The sequence below is a fragment of the Chrysochloris asiatica genome, unplaced genomic scaffold (genome assembly GCF_000296735.1).
Source record: "Chrysochloris asiatica unplaced genomic scaffold, ChrAsi1.0 scaffold00045, whole genome shotgun sequence".
Taxonomy (NCBI): domain Eukaryota; kingdom Metazoa; phylum Chordata; class Mammalia; order Afrosoricida; family Chrysochloridae; genus Chrysochloris; species Chrysochloris asiatica.
In genome coordinates, this window is record NW_006408563.1 from 16,516,422 (window position 1) to 16,538,584 (window position 22,163).

General features: G+C 39.8%; 1 protein-coding gene across 1 annotated transcript in view; it reads left to right on the forward strand.

Annotated features, from left to right (window-relative positions):
* Nucleotides 1-22,163, forward strand: part of HECW2 (HECT, C2 and WW domain containing E3 ubiquitin protein ligase 2) — a 356,874-nt gene that overhangs the window by 201,673 nt on the left and 133,038 nt on the right. The window contains exon 13 of the mRNA XM_006862016.1: nt 8,756-8,941. Within this exon, the coding sequence (XP_006862078.1) occupies nt 8,756-8,941 (186 nt within the window). The remainder of the gene's footprint in view (nt 1-8,755; nt 8,942-22,163) is intronic.

Sequence of the window (22,163 nt, forward strand, 5' to 3'; positions counted from 1 at the left end):
GTCAGGAGGGAACAGTCGCTGGAAAAGGATATCATGTTTGGTAAGATGGAGAGTCAGAGAAAAAGAGGAAGACCCCCAACAAAATGGATTGGCCAGATGGCAGCATCGATGGACTCAAGTGTGGCAACAATAGTGAGGTTGGCCTAGGATCGGACATTGTTTCGTTCTGCTGTGCATAAGGTCGCTATGAGTCAACAACAACAACAACAACAACTCCAAGGCCAGATGGTCATGAGGGAGACCAGTGAGAAGGCCCTTATATAAGGCATGGGAGTGGATTGGACGAGTGCAGTAACAATAGAGACGGCAACAAGTCAATGAATTTGGGATGTGTTTTGGAGGCAGTGCTGACATTGTTGCCAATACAGGAGAATATGGAGACAAAAGAAAGACTTCAGGAGCAACTGGTTGGAGAGTAGTGCTCAGTGGTTTTTTGGTAAAAATTTAACAAGCAGCTTCCTGGGGAAAATATGTACATAAGGAAAATATGCACATAAGGAGTCCTGGTGTGGTGCTGTGGGTTAATGCGCCAGACTGCAAAGCCGTTTGAACTGCAAGTTCAGTGGTTCAAGCTCACCAACTCCTCCTTTGAAACCCTATACAGGGTCACTATGGGTTGGAACCAACTCAACGGCACTTAACAACAGCAACATATATATTAAGGTTAGCTGTTCAAGCTCCAAGCCACTCCTCAGAAACCCTATACAAGGTCACTATGAGTTGGAAACGACTTGAATGCACTTAACAACAGCAACAACATACATATTACACATATATATTTATTATAAATTTTAGAATTAATAATAAACACAGAATGCTTTTGTTGACTTTCCCTAACTCTTGGATTAGTAGCAAACCTTATGATTTTAGCTGATGAAGTGTGTTTCCAACATGAATGTTTTCCATTTATGTTAATGAGATAAAAATGGCACAAAGAGGACATGCATGTTAGTTTTTCATCCTCCTTTATCAATAAAGCACACACTGTTTTAAACATGCAAAGCCACATTATATTTTTGTCAAAGAGTGTTGTTATATGTTGTTGTTGTTGTCAAGTGCCGTCGAGTTGATTCCGACCCATAGCGACTCTGTATAGGGTTTCCAAGGAGCAGCTGGTGAGCTTGAACCACTGACCTTGAAGTTCAAACGGCTTTACTATCTGGTGCATTAACCCACAGCACCATACCAGTTGTTGTATAGTGAATGGTAGAATGAACTGAAGAAATCAAGTCTATTTTTGAAACAGGTAGTACCTTATTAATAAAGGAAGATGAAAATCTCACGTACATATGTCTCCTTTGTGCCGTTCACCATGTAACAGCACACTTTGAAGTTTACTTTGTGCCACTAGGATTTTCTTTACCACTTTCTTATATCCCTACCATAGGAAGGGCCAGAGAGTAAATACTTTAGACTTTGCAGGCCAAGTACAATATGTAAATGAATGAACATGGTTGTGTAACTGAAAAACTCTGTTTACAAAAACAGGCAGCCACCCCATGGGCCTGGAGTTTGCCAATTGCCTGGTTTTTGCATTCCACAAAATAATAAATAAAACTCTGATTTGCATTTGCTGATTTCCGTGGTTATTAATATTCCCGCTATGGGCAATTTCAAACTACCAACATGACATCACTAAAACATAGTTTTATCTGTATGGGCTGTTTACTTTGTTGTGAGTTCCTCTAGAGTGTTTCAAGTAGAAAATGGACCAGCAGTCATTAGATTTTGGTAGAAGCCTATGGTTTTTAAAAACTCAACAAGCTTTTAAAAAATTATGATGGTTAAATATTTATAGCAAAAAAATTGTCATTTAAATAATTTTAAGTGCATCAGTAGATTTCCTGTTTCTGTTGCTGAATATTTTCAACATGCAGCAGGAATGTGTTCATTTAAGACCTTTCAAAATTCTCTTTATAATTTGAAGATACCAGTTCACATTGAAAGATAGTTATGAAAAGTAGTTTTCATTCAACAGTAATTTATCTAATCATCTTTATTGAAAAGATCAAAATTAAGTAGAGGTATGGTTTTCACAGTTTCAAATACAAAAATTGGAAAACAATTTTTTTTTTTTTTTTTTTTGATATTGTGTTTCCTTTATGATATATTCTACTGCCCTCTGCTGGTTAGAATAAAATTTCTTCCAAATTGTCTCAAGATAAACAATTTCTCCTAATAATGAAGAAAAATATTGCTCCCAAATCACAAAACTATAAGTCATAATTTCTTCTATTGAAAAATAGATGATTTGATAGCTGTGATCAGTTTTGTTTAATAAACTAACATTTTATCTCCATTTTTCTTATTTTTACATTTTTAGATATCAAAACTTTTATCATTAAAAATATGAAAATAGACTGTGTAAGACGGTAGTTTCCATATCCCAGCAACTATATACGGAAACATTTCTTGATTTTGTTTATGAATTTTATTTAGTGGATGATCTATATTGTTGTTGTGTGCCACTGAGTCAATTCTGACTCACAGTTAGCCTGCAGGACAAAGTAAAACTGCCTCAGAGGGGTTTCAGGACTGTAATCATTGCTGAAGCAGATTGCCAGGACTTTCCTCTTGCAAAGCAGCTGGTGGATTTGAACCACCAGTCTTTTATTTAGCAGCCTTACCCATTTTGCCCCAGGGCTCTTTGAATAATGTATGTTGTTGTTAAGTGCTGCTGAGTTGGTTCAGATGTATTGTGACTCCATGTAGAGTTTTCGAAGCTGTAAATCTGTGGGAGCAGAAAGCCCCATCTTTTTCCCATGGAGTTGATGGTAAGGTCAAACCACCAAACTTGAAGTTTATAGTCCAGTGCTTATCATACGGAGCCACAACACACTTATTTCTTGCTACGGAGATGATGAAAAACAAAAACAACCAAGAAGGAGGCTTGGGAAAGGAGTTTTGGAATAGAGAAAGAATAATTACAAAGGCAAATTTTAACTGATGTCATCGGAGAAGGAAACTTTTATGTCCTTTCAAAATCATTTCTAGGAGCTTTATTATCTAGTTAAAATTATCGCCTAGCTGTATTGCCTTATCACTCTGTCCCATGCACATTGTTGTTAGAGTGCGTTACAAAATAGATCCTATTTCTCCTTGGCGCTGTGGACTAATGTGTCAGACTACAAAGTCATTTGAACTGCAAGGTCAGTGGTTGAAGCTCACCAGCTGCTCCTTGGAAACCCTATACAGGGTCACTGTGGGTCAGAATCGACTCCATGGCACTTAACAACAGCAACAAGAATCTACTTTTGTTTCATCTCGAACAGATTCATTTGCTTTTCTATAAGACAGAAATAAAAACAAAAAAAAACCCACACCCACCCACTGAAAAGGATCATCCTCTTCCAGTTAGAACACTAACCCCCAGAGGAAGAACATAAATGTCTTTCTCTTATCCGGCAGCTTTGTCAATGTCTCTGTTTCCTTTAAAAACTCCTCTCTTTCCATGAAAACAAAATTTGTCTTTCATTCTAATCCTACCTGTTCAGTGTTTCTCAGCTCTTGGGCCCATTTCCATGCTCAGCTTGGTGGTTTGTTTCAGAATTTCACTGCCGTGGAAATCTAGGGTCTCCCCTTTTTGTCCCCAGTGGACCTCTTCTTTCCCACCTCCACCTATAATTTTCCTTTTCCATCCTTTAGAGCAACTAGGCCTTGCTCATATCTGTGTCCTCGGGCTTAGCATAGGATTTATTAGCACAAAATCAATGAAAGGTTATGAGATTCTTCTTCAGTTAATAAAAAGTGGGATTCTTGCCCAGCATCTTCAAAGATGAAAAGAAGACAGCAATTCCCTGCTATCATTTATTTGTCATATCATTACACTGCTATCTGTTCTTTTAAGGAACTCTGATGGCACAATGGTTAAGCACTTGACTGTTAACCAAATGCCGGTGGCTTGATCCCACAAATATCTCCATGGGAGAAAAGACCAGACAGTCTGTCCAGGAAACTGTATGGTACAGTTTTACTCTGTCATGCAGCGTCATTATGGGTTGGAATGGACTCAATGGCACACAACAAAAAAGATAGTTATTTGTCACTGCTATTTTGGAGTCCTGGTGTGGCACTATGGGTTAATGTGATGGATTGCAAAGTCAGTTTTAACCACAAGATTGGCAGTTCAAGCTCACCAGAGGCTCTTCAGAAACCCTATACAGGATCGCTATGAGTTGGAGCTGACTCAACGGCACTTACCATATCTTATTTTACTTCTCCTTTGTGTTCTTAAAGTTATTTTTTGCCTCTTCAAAGCACTTTTTCAACCTTTGTCCCATTAGATTAGAATCTCACAGTTCTATGAAGGAAGAAAATTTGTTGTTGTTAAATGCCATCGAGTCAGTTCTGACCCATAGCGACCCTGTACAGGGTTTTCGAGGGTGTAAATCTTTACGGGAGTAGAAAGCCTCATCTTTCTCCCGTGGAGCGGCTGGTAGTTTCAAACCGCTGACCTTAAGGTTCGCAGCCCGATTCGTAACCACTACGCTACCAGAGCTCCTTGAAGGAAGAAAATAGTTATTACTATTCCATCTTCTCAGCTGAGCAAATTAAAACAAGCAGAAATTGGTGACTTTCTTTGGCTCTGTCTATGAGCATTCTGCAGTAGGAAAAAAATAAGACTTTCTGCTCCCGTAAAGATTTACAGCTTCGGAAACCCTATGTAGGGTCACTATGAGTCGGAACCGACTCCATGGCACCCCACCATCACCACAAGTGACAGAGCTGAGACTAGAATCCTCACTGTACTTCTGTATGAACTGGAGAATTATCCTTCCTGAACTATAGACACTTACATACATATTCGAAAGTATTTTTTTAAATAAAAATAAGTAATCTGGAGGGATGTTCCTGTTTGCCTTATGTATTTTATAGATAGACCTAGCAACTAGGTTCATATTATTCAGGCTTGAAAGTTCTAAAGTTTGCTTGATAGTTACTAATGAGGAAAATCTTTCTTATACTGAATTTACTTTGATAGATGATTTTTCAAACATCAGTTGAATTTGGCGCTATGTTACATGTCTCATTGAGTGGAAAAGAGGAAGATGAAAGGGCATAATTAATTATAAGACCAACCTTAAGGTTCCTGTGCTTAATGGGCTGTCTAGCCTGAGGGGACTACTTAAGTGGTTAAACCCACCTGAGGCTGAGACCTAATTGCCACTACTACTGGGACTAATGAAGTTCTGCTTTTCTTAAGCAAGCTGAGGAGCATTTCTCCTGCTCTAGATAAAGATGTGGCCTATTATTTTAATGGGGGTAAGGGAGAAAAGTGAGAGAGAAGAAGATAATACATATTTAGAACAACAGCTTATGTGATGATTATCCCACAGAATCATTTCATAATAATTTGGCCCCAAAGAGACTTGTTTTGTTGTTGTTAAGTGCCATCATGTCGATGCCGACTCATAACAATACTGCATGGGTTTTCTGAGGAGCGACTGGTGGGTTTGAACAGCTGACAGTGTGGTTAGCAGTGCAGCACTTATCCTACAGACTTATTAAGGAATAAAATTTGAAAGCTTGTTACCATTTTCACACAAGTTAGTGTGGTCTGAAGCCTCTAAGCTTGAAATGGCTTATGGGAAATTGTATCAGCCACATGGAGCCAAATGCAGAAAAGAAACATCTCTGACTGATTGATTATACTTAGAACTCCAAGGCACGGTCAGCCATTATTGTTGTTGTTAAGTGCTGTTGAGTCGGTTCTGACCCATAGCGACCCTGTATAGGGTTTCCAAGGAGCAGCTACTGAGCTTGAACCACCGACCATGCGGTTCAAACCGACTTTGTAGTCCAGCGCATTAACCCACAGCGCCACACGTCAGTTGTAGGCTAGACTATTAGTTAGCTAAAGTCTGTCTCTGACAACCTCCAACTTCTTTTATGAAACTCCTTCTTAGCATTCATAGTGTCTCTTTCTTACTCTCTCTTGAGCTCTAATTGTCTGGAACCCCTACCTGCTTTAAATCTCTGCTCTCAACCTTCTAACTGCCACAGCCTATGAAACCTCCTCTCATTAAGTGGTCAGATTGGAGTTGTTGTTGTCAGCTGCCATCAAGTCAACCTCCAATTCATGACAGTCCCTTTGTGGAAAAAACAAAAAACTGGTGTGGAAGCCAGTGTCTGACCTCCTTAGGAAACCTGACTTCAAAACGGGGAAGCAGAATCAAATTCCACATCAACCCAAGAATGATTCTTATGGGACTAAGGTCAGGCTGATACCAACCATCCCTCCACAGAACTTCTCTACTGGTTTGATAATACATTACAATTGGCCACACAGAACTCAGATGGAGTACTCATGAATATGGGGTTTATTGGGGAAGTTGACAAGTTACAATGAGGGACTAGAAATGCTCAGTGTACAGTTCTTCCAATCAGGGCAGCCTCTTCCCTGCTGTGCCCACATGCAGGCCTACTTCTGGCTCTTGGCCTCTCAGTGATGAGGTCCCTTGACCTTTGCCCTGCTTAGGCAACCTTACAAAGCCGTTTAAGGGCTGCTGATAAATGCCCAGAGAGCACTCGACTCCACTACAAGTCTGCCCAAAGGCACTCAGACATAGTTCTATGGACTAGCAAGCCTAGCTTCCCTAATTAAGTACCTGGAGGTATGCTTCGAGGACAGTGACCCACAAATCTCAGTAGTATACACTAACAAAGTGCCTTTCTCATTCCAAATGAGGTCATATAGGTTCTCTGATCCTTGCAGTCACTCACAGACACACTGTTTCAAGCACTGCCAATTGTGCTTATTGTGCCAAAAGGAAGAAAACTCTAGAAGGCCTCATACCAGCAATAAATGTTTTGGTTTGGATGTGACAGACACATCTTGAGGGACCTTGGAAAGACAAGTAATGTTGATTGCCCTTGTTGTTGTTGTTAAATGCCATTGAGTCAGTTCCGGACCCATAGTGACCCTGTACAGGGTTTCTGAGGCTGTAAATCTTTACGGGAGCCGAAAGCCTCATGTTTTTCCTGCGAAGCAGTTGGTAGTTTTGAACTGCTGACCTTCAGGTTCACAGCCCGATTCGTAATCACTATGCTACCAGAGTTGACTGTCTGTACGTCTTACATCCTCTTTTATCCCTAATAACAAGCACAGTATTGGGCATAACAAACATGGTAAATATTTATTAGAATGAAGTGAATTCCAGCAACCCTGGGTTTTGGTTTTTGGTTTTTGGCAACGGAGGCAGGTGGTGTTCCTTGACTATCTTAAATAGAAATAACAGAACTCATCCCATAACACTGAAAACCTGAAGACGTGTAGATTTAGTCTAGAATCCCTGAGATACTAGAGGTAACGAAGGGTTCAGATCTCTTCCATTTGATTGAGGAGATCAGAATTCTTGGATAGATCATCTAGGTTAGCTCATTTTCATGAACATCATTTTCCTTCTGATAATTCAAGGGACTAGCTATTGCTATTGTTTGGCACATGCTTGTGATTGTTAAGTGCCATCGAGTTGGTTCTGACTCAAAGTGACTCTATCTGAGGTTTCCAACGAGCAGCTGGTCAGTTTGAATCACTGATCCTCCAGTACCACACCAGTGCTTAATAAAGACTTCTTGACTGATTCATTTGTGTAACCCATGGGAGGTGATCAACTTTGGGATTCTTATGTCAGTATCATAGAGATGAAGACTGATGTTTTTGACAAAAGAGTCATTTTGTGGGGTGGTATAAACCAAATGGCCCTTGAGCTGATTCCTACTTATGGTAGCCCCATGTGTTACATAGAGTAGAACTTCTCCATAAGGTTTTTTCAACTCTCATCATTGAATTATGATATAATTCAATGATATAAATTAACCATGGTATAATTTGGTAAAGATCACTGGGCCTTTTCTTTTACTATACCACGGAGTGGTTTTGAACTGCCAGTCTATAGATTAGCTGTCAAGTGCAAATACCCAGGGATATTTGGTGGCATAGTGGGTAAATGTGAATTTCACTCATATAAATTCAACAACAAAATATAGTGTGGTTTCTAAGTCCAGGCAGTCGGCCTTGCCATTCTATTCACTGAGCTTCTACTTCTAAGAAGGTGTGAGATGAAAATTTTAATCTAACTGAGTCACTGCCCATTGAGTGGACTCTCAGTGAGAGCAGCTTGTCTCACTGCACGTACCTCTAATACTTGAATAAATAGCAAGGAATTTTTATACAAGTTGCCCCTACATGCAGGCCAATTTCATTATCTAATGCCCAAAGAACCAGTGATGTGTTCTGATGCTGGAAGAAAAACAGACTCACTGAAGGGGCTTATGTTTGTCTCCACCATGGTACAGTTTTGATTCTGTATGGTTTTGCCTGATACTCTCGTTATAACCTAATGTCCTCTAGAGAGTGAGACTCCACTGCATCTTTTGGTCTTTAGAAAACTAGCCATCACTGTCAATGAAGACCACCTTAATTTCTGTTAAGTGCTGCCAAGTCTTTTCTGATTCATAGCAACCCTGTATAGTGTTTCTAAGAAGTGGCTGGTGAGTTGGAACCACTGACCTTGTAGTTCAAACTGACTTTGTAGTTAGTCAAGTGCTTATCCTACAGTACCACCTCAGGATTCCTTATTTTTTATTTTCTGTACTCTTGATATTTTAAGGAAGGTATTTTGCTCTTGTGGGTGAAGAGAAGCCTGTAAACACAGGCTATATACACATCTAAACATATAGAAAAATATGGCCTGTATGTTGCTTTTGTATGTCACAAGCAGATTAACATTTTGTTCTTCATCCTTTTCTTCAGAGTGCCTACCGCATGTTTACAAACAACACGTGTTTGAAGCACATGATCACCAAAGTCCGGCGGGACACCCACCACTTTGAACGTTACCAGCATAATCGGGACCTTGTGGGATTCCTTAACATGTTTGCAAACAAACAGCTGGAACTGCCAAGGGGCTGGGAAATGAAACACGACCATCAGGGCAAGGTAACCTGGGGCAGTTGCTGTAGGGGGCTTCTATGGACTGCGGGATGCCTGTGGCTTTGGCACATGGCTCTACCCTCCAGGTGAGGGCTGAAAGCTCTGTAAGGTGCATGTTCCATGATCTGGTCCAAATGAAACGTGAACAAGCACACTTCCCATTAGAAAGTGGTTGAATGGAGTGGAAAGAGGTGTGCGGGAACTTGGTTGGTGAAGCATTCTCTCTTCTCTCACGAGTCTTCTACCTATAATTTTTCATTATTTCCTGCTGATTGGAGAAAAGGTTTCTTAGACAGTGGCACTTCTTCCTTTCCAGTCATGCAGCTAGTGTTATAGAAATATGAATAAAAAGTTATTGTCTTGTTTGGAGAAGATGGCTAACTAATCACTAAGTGGCTTCACAGTGCGTGTCTTTTGAACACTGCATGGTTTGGGGCCTCGGTCTTGCTGGTTCAGAACCCTGATTTTGTTAGCATATCATACAAGACACATAGATTCACTGATGATGAGACTGCGTAATGCTTACACAGAGCAGTCACTTCTGCACTTCTTTGTAGACAGCGCCTCCAGAAAGTCTGGTTATACCCCTTTATAAGATTTTCCTTAGCTACGCTTTTTATTATTATTACTTTGGAGAGCTGGTGCTGCTTTAAGGTAAGCCCTGGATTGTTAACCCCAAGGTCGGCAATTCAAACCCACCTCGAAGACCCTATACAAGTTCGTTACGAGCTGGAACCAGCTCAGTAGCACTTAACAACAAACCTAGATAAATAAATTTATGATACTATTTAAGAATTGATGAAAATATTATAGCAATTTTTAAATAGTTTTGATGCTTGTTGTTATTAAGTGCTGTCCAATCAGTTCTGACTCATAGTGACTCTGTATATGGTTTCCAAGGAGTGGCTGGTGAGTTTGAACCACTAGCCTTGTCGTTCAAACCAACCTTGCAGTCCAGTGCTTTATCCCACAGTACCACACCAGGACTCCAACAGGGTAAACATTATCTGGGTTACGTGGGTAATTTGACTATCCAAATGTCTTTTTCCGTAGCCGGTTTGACTAATTTGGAGGTTGAAGTTTAAATTTCTTTGAAGTTTTAGACATTGTAAAGAACTGAGTGCTGCTTGGCTTTTCCTGAAAGACTTGGAAAGACCTGTGTTTTGGACAAGATGGTGTCAGACAAGCCTGAAAGTGTCTGACTTTGGCCTGATGGCTCTCCTTGCATAAAGACTTTGAGACTTTCAGTTAACCACTAGGTCTGCAATTCAAACCCACCAGCTGCTCCTCCCTCAGAAGCCCTATACAGGGTCACTATGAGTTGGAACCAACTCGATGATGTTTAACAATAGACACCTTAACAGAACCAGTTATCTCCCTGTGGTCCTCCATGTGCTTCTCTCTCAAGTGACTGGCTTCCACTCAACTCCAATTTTAACTTAAAAGAATGTTTGAGAAAGGCAAGGATGTGTCTGGTTTGACTGCATTGCTTCTGATGACTCTTGGCAGGAGTCCTAGCTCCCATCTTCCAGGCACTTAATAGGTTTTTGTCCAGTCTTGAAGTTTTAGTCCTTTTATTGTATTTTTTTTAATGAATTACTTTGCTTCTAGATGTTTTAAAGGGATTTATTTTTTTTTTTCTATTTTAACATAACATTAAAAGCTACTAAACACTGCAAACTTGTTTTCTCATATTTTCTCATTTTAGACCGACTTCTAGAATTGACGTGACATAATTTGTCCAAGTCCCCATCTATATGAAAAGAAATTATCCTTAAGAGGAACATTCTCTAGTTTAACTCTCCAGGCTTATAAAATGTTACTCCAGCTTATCTTCTCAAGCACACATCTTTTTTGGGTCTTCATTTATGTAGTCATCCAGCACATTTTTGAATGCCTATTCTGTGCATATCATTGTGCTAACAATGAGAAAAGTTAGCATTTTGTCACATGTAGTCCTAACTATATGCCAAACACTGTTGCAAGCATGTAAATTGATTTATAGGTTTTATTTCTGTCTATATTTTTGATGAGGAAACTGAGGCACAGTATGGTTAAGTGAATTGATCAAGGTCCCATAAGTTGTAAGTGATAAAATTGGGTTTGAATGTAGGGAGTCTGACTCCAGAGTGTGTTCTAAACCTGCCTCTCATCAGTGAGTCAGATGAATGGATACCTTCTAGCAGCTGTCATGAAGTATAGGAAGGGCTTTGCAGGATGCTAAGACAACTATCTGGCCGACTGATTGGAAGAGATCCATATTTGTGCCCTTTCCAAAGAGAGGTGACCCAACAGAATGCAGAAATCGTAGGACAATCTCTTGGATATCCCATGCGAGTAAAGTTTTGCTAAAGGTAATACAGAAATGGCTACAATCATACATTGACAGAGAACTTCCACAGGTTCAAGCCGGATTCAGAAGAGGCCGTGGAACAAGGGATATCATTGCTGATGTCTGATGGATTTTGGCTGAAAGCAGAGAATATCAGAAAGATGTTTCCCTGTGCTTTACTGACTATGCAAAGGCTTTCGATTGTATGGATTATGACAAGCTATGGACAACATTGTGAAGTATGAGTATTCTGGAACACTTAATTGTGCTCATGAGGAATCTGTACCTGGACCAAGAAGCAGTTGTTTAAACACAACATGGGAACACTGAATGTTCTAAAAATTAAAAAAGGTGTGTGACAAGGTTGTATTTTTCACCATACTTATTGAACCTGGGTGTCCTGGTGTGGTGCTGTGGGTTAATGTGCTGGACTGCAAAGTCGTTTGAATCACAAGGTTGGTGGTTCAAGCTTACCAGTCACTCCTTAGAAACCCTATACAGGGTCGCTATGGGTTGGAATTGACTCAACGGCACTTAACAACAACATTGAACCTTTATACTGAGCAAATAATCTGAGAAGCTGGGGTGTAAGAAGAAAAACATGGCATCAGGATTGGAGGAAGACTCATTAACAACCTGTGATATACAGATGATACAACCTTGCTTGCTGAAAGTGAAGAGAACTTAAAACATTTGCTGATGAAGATCAAAGAGCACAGCCTTCGGTATGGAAAACAAAAATCCTCACCACTGGACCAATAAACAACATTCATATCAACGGAGAAAAGATTGACATTGTCAAGGACTTCATTTTTCTTGGATCAACCATCAACACTCACAGAAGCAGCAGTCAAGAAGTCAAACGGCGTATTGCATTAGGCAAATCTGCTGCACAAGACCTTTTTGAAGTGTTGAAGAGCAAAGATGTCAGCTTTAGGACTAGGGTGCGCCTGACCCAAGCCATGGTATTTTCAATAACCTCATATGCATGCGAAAGCTGGACAGTGAATAAAGAAGACCGTAGAAGAATTGATGCTTTTGAGTTATGGTGTTGGAGGAGAATATTCAAAGTACCATGGGCTGCCAAAAGAACCAATAGATCCATTTTGGAAAAAGGTTGGTGATTTAAACCCACCAGCCACCCCTATGAAACCCTGTGCAAGGTTGCTTTGAGTCGGAACCAGTTCGACAGCACTTAACAACAACATGGGAACCTCTGGTAGAAACTCTTATTCCAGTCAAGGAGGTGGGTGCTTTTGTATGTATAACCTAAGGGCAACCTGTTGAATTAGTTGCTCCTTAGCTCCCCAGTCATAAGTAATTAGTCCCATTCTTAAATTCCCACGTAATTTTGCTTGTAATAGCTTAGGCCATTTATCCCAGTATATCTCATGGTATAGTTGTATTAACATGTTTTTTCTTCCTAGCCAATGATCCCCTTCTGGGAGAGACTTTTTTTGTTTGCTTTTTGTTCTTTGTCCTTGAATTACCCTCCTCTGTGGCACTGTGGGTTAATGCACTGGACTGCAAAGTCAGTTTGAACCGCAAGCTTGGCAGTTCAAGCTCACCAGCTGCTCCTCGGAAACCCTATACAGGGTCGCTATGGGTCAGAACTGACTTGATGGCTCTTAACAACAGCAAGCCCAGTGCTCAAGTACCCCTGGTAGTGTCCTGAATTATGCAAGTTGGGCTGCTAACCACAAAGTCAGCAGTTTGAATCTACTAGTTGCTTTGAGGGTGAAAGTTGAGACTTTCTGCTCTTGCAAAGATTTACAGCCTTGGAATCCCTATACAGGGTTGCTATGAGTTGGAACTGACTCCACAGCACACCACCACCACCACCACCACCACCCCAATGCTCAAAAAAGGTGTTATGAATGAAACTTGTCACATGTAGTTTCCAAATTAGTCAGTAGTCTGTGTTTTGTACAAATGAAGGACAAGTTGCCAAGCTTCTTGCCCATCCCAACTCTCCCCTCCTGCAGGCTCAGTAGAAGTAGTTTCTAGACTTGCCCCGTTTGACCTCTGTTCATGTACATGTTGTTCTGGGTTTTTCACATTACGTGTTTGAACAAGGTAGTGATTATATTTGCATTGCACTTTAGCTACCTTCAGTTTTGGAAGAGACCCTTTTGTTTTGTACTTATGTAAGGCCATGGGTTTTAATGGGGTGAAATTTCACAGGATTCTAGATCTGTTATGCTGTGTTTGTGGGTGGTGGGGGAATGTCCTTAACTCACATAAAGCAGCAAAATACTGTTTAAAAAAATATCCATTAATTAAAGACTATGAACAGATTATCAGGCCTTGCTGGGTAGGATTATGGTAATGATGGTGCTGAGACTTAGATTTATTAAGTTCATACCCTGTATCAGGTGGTCCTGGTGTGGTATTTGACTACAAAGTCAGTTTGAGCCACAAGGTCAGCGGTTCAAACTCACCAGCTGCTCCTTGGCAACCCTATAGAGAGTCAGAACTGACTCAACGGATTATAACAACAGCAGCAACCCTGTATCAGGGTTCCTGTCACAACCCTCTTTACTCCTCATTTGGGTTCAATATCTCATTGTAGTTAGTGGCCACACAGAACTCAGACACCATACTGAGTACTGGGTTTATTAGGAAAGTTAACAGGTTATACGTTTGGGGGTCAGAAATACTCAGGGCTTGGTTGTTCGAGTCAACTGCTGATAGTGCTCTGCTCTGCTCCAGCTCCCCCACCTAAGTGCCTGAGGTACCGCACTCTACAAGCAAGTTCCTACCCAGAGTCACTCAGCTTGATTTGCTCCTTGGGCTGTGGAGACCACTGCTCTGCTGCTCTGGTTCTTGGTGCGGCTGCTGCTGGTCCTCTGCCGCTCCTCCAGTGTCAAAGTTTTCTGTTCCTGGGTGGTTGTGGTTGTGGACGTTGTTGTGAAGTACCGTCGAGTTGGTTCCGACCCATAGCGACCCTGTGTAGGATTTTCGAGGAGCAGCTGGTGAACTTGAACTGCTGACCTTGCAGTTCAAACAGCTTTGCAGTCTGGCGCATTAATCTACAGCGCCACACCAGAATGAGGTTTAATCTTGGGCTCCAAAGGATGTGCTCCACTCCTGATTCTTCTTCTATGTTGGTAGTGCAATCCTCCCTCCTGCTTCTGAGATGGCTCATTTTAAACCCGTGCTGGAGTTTCAAGTTTTTACAATTACAATGAAGTCTGCTGGTATCCACAGCTGAATCATATCATCCTATTGGTATCTTCTTCTTCTTGTCTTATCCAAAGCCAGTATGGCAGAAACGTTGTTTGGCGGGAGTTACAGACTGTAGCTAGAAGAGAGACTAGATAGTTCACTGCACCACACAGACAATCCCACAGATTGTCTTATCTGTACTTAATGGGAATGTATGAGGTGGGTATTATTATTACCCACATTGTACTGAAATTTAGGGACGTTATGTAATATGTTAGCAAGCAAAGAGGGAAACCAGTATTCAAAATCTAGTAACCTTACTCTTAACTACCATTCTACAGAGAGGTATTGTCTTTGCAAATAAGAGCTAACTAAATGGACCTTTATCATTCCTAGGAGAGGAGTTCCAGACCAGATACTAGGATTACTGGCATCCTTCCAGGCTGAGACACACATCTAGGTATTTATTATATCATAGATATTCTAACAGAGGACATGCCATCAGAAATACATACACAGCTTCATTTTTAATTCCCATAGAGACCTATGCTGGAGATTTGTGGTATAAAAGAAGGGAATGGATTTCACATGTGTTGAGGGCATTTTACCTGTCAGGCTTTTTAGGTGTAATATTAGCTCATTTAATTTTCAAAACAGTCTTGTGAAATAAGTCTTACTATAGGTGGAGTCCTGGTGTGGTGCTGTGGGCTAATGTGACAAACTGCAAAGTCAGTTTGAACCACAAGGTCGGTGGTTCAAGCTCACCAGCTGCTCCTTGGAAACCCTATACAGGGTCAGTATGCGTTGGAATCCACTCAGTGGCACTTAACAACATAGGTAAAGAGTCCTGGTGTGGTGCTGCAGGATAACGCACTGGATCTCAAGGTCGGCTTGAACTGCAAAGTCAGTGGTTCAAACCCATCAGCTGTTCCTCAGAAACCCTATATACATAGGGTCACTAGGAGTTGGAACTGACTTGACAGCACTTGACAACAATAACAACAACAACATATATGAAGAAACCAAGGCTCAGTTAAAGTTAATTGTGTAAAAGTAAACCCTTGGCTATAAATCCAGGTATTTGTCTGCGAAAGCTTTAATTATATGTAAAACTGTTTTTGGAGACATAATTTAAACTTTCTGAGTCTTGAGTTTCCTCATCTGTACAATAACGGTTATCATCTTTTCATAGGTTTATTGGCCATTTGTCGATTACTCTTTGGAGAAATTTCTAATTAAATGCTTTGCCCAATTTTTAATTGGGTTAGTTATTTTTATATTACTGAGTTACAACAGTTTATTCATTTATTTATTTTAAAATAATTTTGATGCTAGTTCCTTAACATATGTATCTGGTTTCCAAATATTTTCTCCCATTCTGTGAGTTTTCATTTTTCTCATGGTATTGTTGTAGTTCATACATTTTTAACTTTGGTGTAGTACAGTTTATCTGTACTTAATTTTGCAATTTTTGCTTTTGGTATCATATTTAAGAAAACATTACCTAACCCAAATTCACAAAGATTTAATCCTGTGTTTTCTTCTAAGAGTTTTATGGTTTTATCTCTTATACCTATACAGAGATCTGTGATTCATTTTGAATAAAAGTTTTGTACTGTGTGAGATAAAGAACATCATTCTTTTACATGTTGATAGCCAGTTTTCCTGGTGTGGCACTGTGGGTTAATGCGAAGGACTGCAAAGTGAGTCAAGGTTGGCGGTTCAAACTCACCAGCCACTCCTCGGAAACCCTATGCATGGTCGCCATGGGTCGCACCCAACTTGAAGGCATTTAACAACAACAACATAGGATTAACACTAGACCACAAGGTCAGTTGAACCACAAGGTCAGCAGTTCAAACTCTCCAGTTGCTCCTCAGAAACCTTATACAGGGTCGCTATAAGTTGGAATCAAATCTGCGGCACTTAATATTTGTTGAAAAGACTATTCAATAAATGTCATTAGTCATTGGTGGTGGTGGTGATGTGCCATGGTGTCTGTTCCAACTCACAGAGATGCTGTGTGGGCTTTCTGAGGCTGTAAATCTTTATGGGAATAGAAAGCCTTATCTTTCTCCCTAGGAACTGCTGGTTTTGAACTGCTGACTTTGATACTAGCAGCCCGACTCGTAACCATTACTCTATGGAAATCAAAACCCCAATGTGTTACTATCTCACACCCACTAAAATGGTTGTAATAAGATAGACAGACAATAGCGAGTGTTAGCGAGGATATGGAGAAATGCTCATTCTTCTAAATTTGAGAATGTAGACTGGTACAGCTATCGGGGAAACAGCTTGGCAGTTTCTTCAGTGTTAAAAAGAGATGCCACATGATCCAGCAATTCCACTCTGATGTATAGGAGGGAGCTTCCAAAAAGTCATGGAAAATTCCCTTATCATTTCATTTTCTACAACATTTCTGAAGCTTCCTCGTGTAACCAAGAGAAATGAGAATGTACAACCACACAAAAACTTGTACACAAATGTTCATAGCAGCATTATTCATATTAATTCAAAAGCAAAAATAGCCCAAATGTCCAATAAATATAATGGAGTAGATTCACTCAATGGATTATTATGCAACAATATAATACATCTTTCTAAATGGATAAACCTTAAAAACATGTACTTAAATGAAAGAAACTAGTCACCAAAGATCACTAGATGATTCATTCATGTGAAAGCCCAGAAGAAGGGAATCTATAGAAATAGAAAGCAGATGATAGGGAGGGAGGACACCCTATATAGGGTTGCTATGAGTCAGAATTACTCAGGGGCAGTGGGGGTGGTGAAGACTGGGAGCCAGCATGAGGAGTGACTGTTAATGGGTATGGAGTTTCTTTTAAGGGGACAAAAATATTCTAAAATGTGATTGTGCTGATGGTTGCACATTGTTGTGAATATACTGAAAACCAGTGGATTATACAGTTTTAAGTGGGTAAATTGTACAGTATTTGATTTATGTCTCAGCAAAACTGTTCAAAAAATTAATAATTTGGATTACAGGAAGGTCAAGATTCACCTTTAACTTCTAGATCTCTGATTCTTCACTCTTGCACGTTGCACTGTATCATTCTAAACCGGATTTGATATCAAACATGTAATGGTTTCTTTTTTGCAGAGATAGTTGATTACATTTGGAAAGTTCTTTCCTTCAAAATTCCATAGTATCTTTTAGTCAGCATTTTGTTCAATTACTTGGTTGTCATAATTATTTTAATTTTATAATGTTGAGCCTGGCAATTAAGCTAAGATTAATTTTATCTAGGTTTGTCCTTATGGGATTGTGATTAATTAACATCTATATATATCTGTTGGATCTGAGGCCTAGGATTTCCACTTATGAGACAGGACATAGCTTGATTTGCCTTTTTTGGAATACAGCATATAAGTAAAGAAAGCGTTGAGCCATTGGCAAAAGAAAATTTCTGCTTGTTTCTAATGTTCCCAAGTTCATTCCTTAAACTTTTGCTTGTTTCAGAAGTGTGAAAATCAAAGGTAATTTGGGATCTGGTAACATTGTTAATATAAATGTTTTATGTATATTTATGCAAGAAATATGTGTCAGTAGTATTAAAATATGACTGTTTAATGTGCCTCTGGTTGTTGGCTGGGTTTGGTCATTAGTGTGTGCTCATGGGAGTAATATATGTGGAAGAAAAAAAAATAGGCTTTCATAATGAAAACCAGATGTTTTATAGCCTAGGAATATTTTTGTCTAATTTTGATTTTGTTTTTTGGTTGTTGTTATTATTTGGCATTGTTAATTTGATGGCATTCAGAAAATTGTGCTGCTGTTGGAGTGGGCTTCCTGGATCAGTCAGAAGCTATCTGATCTGACTTCTCTGAACCTCAGTTTCCTTTAAAATGAGGGTTAGTGACCTGTCCTGTCCAGCTTCTGGTACTATGATTAGCATCAAATTAGATAATAAAGTGATTACAAATGGAAGAAAAAACCAGTAATAATTAAGATTATAATGACCACAATTCACATATAATATTACTTAACTTGTGATGTTGAGGAAGATAAAAACTTGCAGTTATAAACCTCTAGAAGTTTATAATATAATTAAAAGCCAGCAGTGACATGGAATCTATAAACATCTATAAAATAAAATGGACATACAGCACACTAAGCCAGAAGTATGGGATGGATGCTGGTCATCGGGTTATTGCTACTTTGCTAACCCAGATCTAGTTAGGTAGAGAAGCAAGAACCATATAGAATTACAAAAGAGTTTTATTAATCTGGGATTTGTTGATAATGGCTAAAACCTTACTCTAATGACTTACAAAGAATATGCTGTAGGATTGATGTTGGTGTCTCATCTTTTCTTAAAGCACTGCTAATCACTCACTCCCATGGTGGCTCAGCAGAGGAGCTCTACATTGTTGGGTATAGTTTTAGAGTATAACATTTTATTCTTGGGAGTCCTGCTGTGGGACTGTAGGATAAGCAGTGGATGATGTACCACAAGGTTGACAGACACACAAAGACTCCAAGGAAACCCTACACAGGATGGCTATGAGTCAGAACTGAATCAATGGCACACAACAACAACAACAACAATGTTGTTTCTGACCATTGCAGTGTAGTCTGCCCCAAAATGTTTGCTTCTGCCTTAAACCAGAGTTGTTCTGAGTTTTCAACCTGTTTTTCTACCATGAGTTTTCTGTTAATGTGGATTTGTACTCTTACAGATCAGCTATGGTCATCAGAATTGGGTTTTAAAAAATATCTTTAACAAGATATGTAACTTTCACCTTGAACTGGAAGTGAAATCAGGTGCAGACATTTGCATACAATTATGCACTTCTCTGTAAACCCCATTAATGACCCTCCCTTAGATACTGCTGTTTTACCCCGAATGTCTCTGATCTGTATTCTAGAAGAGCATGTGTCCTAGCAAGCACTGGCTTAGAGTTGGGAAGAATTCAGTGCAGAATGATTTCATTCTGAGTTGGAATATTTGGCAAGTTTTTATAGTATAGGTAGTATTTAAGTTGAACCTTGAATGAAGAGGACTTTAGTGAGAAGAGATTGTTGAGAGAGCAAATAGAACCCGGGGAGGGATAGCATTCACAGTAAATGCACAGAAACAAGATAGCACTAGGTAAGTATGTTTGCTTCCTAGGAAGAAGTAGTGGGTAAATCTTGAGAGGATCATTTTAGTGGAGGTAAGTCGGTTGAAGCTACATTTTAGAGGGTTAAGGATTGTTCCCTCTATTAAGAGAGAATAATAGGAAATGCCATGGAAAATTAGAATAATGCTATGTAATTTGTTCTTAAGTTCATGTAATAGGCTTAGAATTTAATTTAATTTTTAGAAAAGATGCTGTTTTCTTGACTCCCCTCTTATATGTCAAATACCTCCCCCTCTCCCTCTCAAAGGAGCTCTGGTAGCATAGTGGTTACAAATCAGACTGCTAACTTCAGGGTCAGCAGTTCGAAACGACCTGCTATTCTGTGGGAGAAAGATGAGGCTTTCTGCTCCCATAAAGATTTACAGCCTTAGAAACCCTGTGCAGGGTCGCTATGAGTTGGAACCAACTCCGCGGCACATAACAACAATTTCCTCTCAAGAATTATGAAATAATTAATCTATGATGTTTTTCTCAAATGATTCTTCTTGGTCCTAAATTGAAATATTAAGAATCTTTGAACTTTGTCTTTTTAAGTAAAAATGTAAAATGATAACCATCTTGTTATTTTAAATGTCCTTTCCCATAGTTTCTTATGTTTTTCCTTACAAAACGAATATGCTGTAATATCTCAATCACACAAGTAGACTGACATCTATTTCTGTATATAAGCTTTTTAATGCCAAGTTTTGCAACACTGAAGTTTTGTATGTAAGAATGGCCCATATACCCAATTTTAATAACCACAGCAAGTAGTAGTTACAGTTATGAGGATAGATTTTAGAGTAGAAGAAAGACTTTCACAGTGGTAAGTTACCACAAGCTAAATCTGTTTAAGGATTCTCACTTTACCAGACCCCGGAAATCCTGGTGGTACAGTGCTTAAGTGCTTAGTTGATTACCAAAAGGTTAGCAGTTCAAACTCATGAGTTGCTCCACAGAAGAAAGATGTAGCAATCTGCTTCTGTAAAGATTGACAACTTTGGAAACTCAGTCTGGCAGTTCTCCTCTCTTCTATAAATTGCTAGTAAGGACTGTTGAGTTGACTCACTGTGACCCAGGATAGGGTTTCCAAGGAGTGACTGGTGGGTTTGAACCGCCTTCCTTGTGGTTAGCAGCCCTGTTCCGCATTACACTTGGACTCCCTCTTATATGGTCACTAGGAATTGGAATTGGCTTGATGGTAATGTTGTTAAGTGTCATCAAGTTGGTTCGGACTCTTAGTGATCCATATTAGCTTTCTGAGGAGCAACTGGTGAGTTTGAACTGCCAATCTTGTGGTTCAAATCAACCTTGCAGTCCAGTGCTTATTCTACAGCACCATCCAAGTCTCCTTGATAGTGATATGTAAGGAACTGGGGTAGTGCTTACTTGGCTGCTATCTGAGAAGTGCAAATGTTCAAACTCACCCAGTAGCACTGCTGGAAAGACACAGAAATCTGCTTCTGTAAAGATTATAACAAGAATACCCTAGGGGGCATTGTACTCTGTGACATAGGGTCATTATGACTGGAATTGATTCAACGACACCCTACAGCAGTTGGCTCTGTGGCTGCAGAAGTGTCAGTGATGACGTGAACACTGATGCTCACTCCTTACTGGGTCAAGTTCTTTTCATCTCAGTGAGTACCATTCAACTTAATATGTGCAGGTCTCAAGTGAATTTCAGTGCTCTGACTGCTAATCACACTTACAGGAGTCCTGGTGTGGCGCTGTAGGCTAATGTGTCAGACTGCAAAGTTGTTTGAACTGCAAGGTCAGTGGTTAAAACTCACCAGTTGCTCCTTGGAAACCCTATACAGGTTGCGATGGGTCGGAATCGACTCAACAGCACTTAACAACAACAACACTGCTAATCACAGAACTCGACTGCCTACCACAAGGTCAGCAGTTCAAATCCACTAGCCACTCCTCAAAAACCTTGAACAGGAATGCTATGAGTCAGAACCAACGCAGTGGCATACCACCACCACAACCACCACAACCACCCGCAGGAGTCAGAACTGACTAGACAGTGCTTAACAACAACATATCTATGTTATTTTTTGTTTCTGTGGCACATCTCTATAATTGCTCTGAAACAACTAATACCTCTTGGTGGTAGTTACTTGTTTTAATCACCTCAAGTTACTCAGCAACCTAGGTGGAGATGGAATTAAACTTTAAATTTATAAATAGTACTTGCTTTTAGAGAATCTCTTGCCTATTTTTAAAAAGAAAAAAGATATTGAATCTAAAAATAACAACATAAATATTCATAGAAGGCAAAGGTATAATGTGTCTTTCTAGAGCAGTGTATCTTTTAAAATGAGAGGAATAGAGCAGAGATTCATTTCGTGGATCTATTGCTGAGTAGCATGTTAGATTTATGGAATCTTAAAGGATTGTTCAAGTATGGGCATGATCTTTTCTTTTTGAACAGTTGTTGCCATGACTTGTTTTGGATGTGTATGTATATACATACATATGTTGTTATGTGCCGGAGAGTTGGTTCCGACTCTTGGCAACCCTGTACAGGGTTTCCGAGGCTGTAAATCTTTACGGGAACAGAAAGCCTCATCTTTCTCCCGCGGAGCGGCTGGT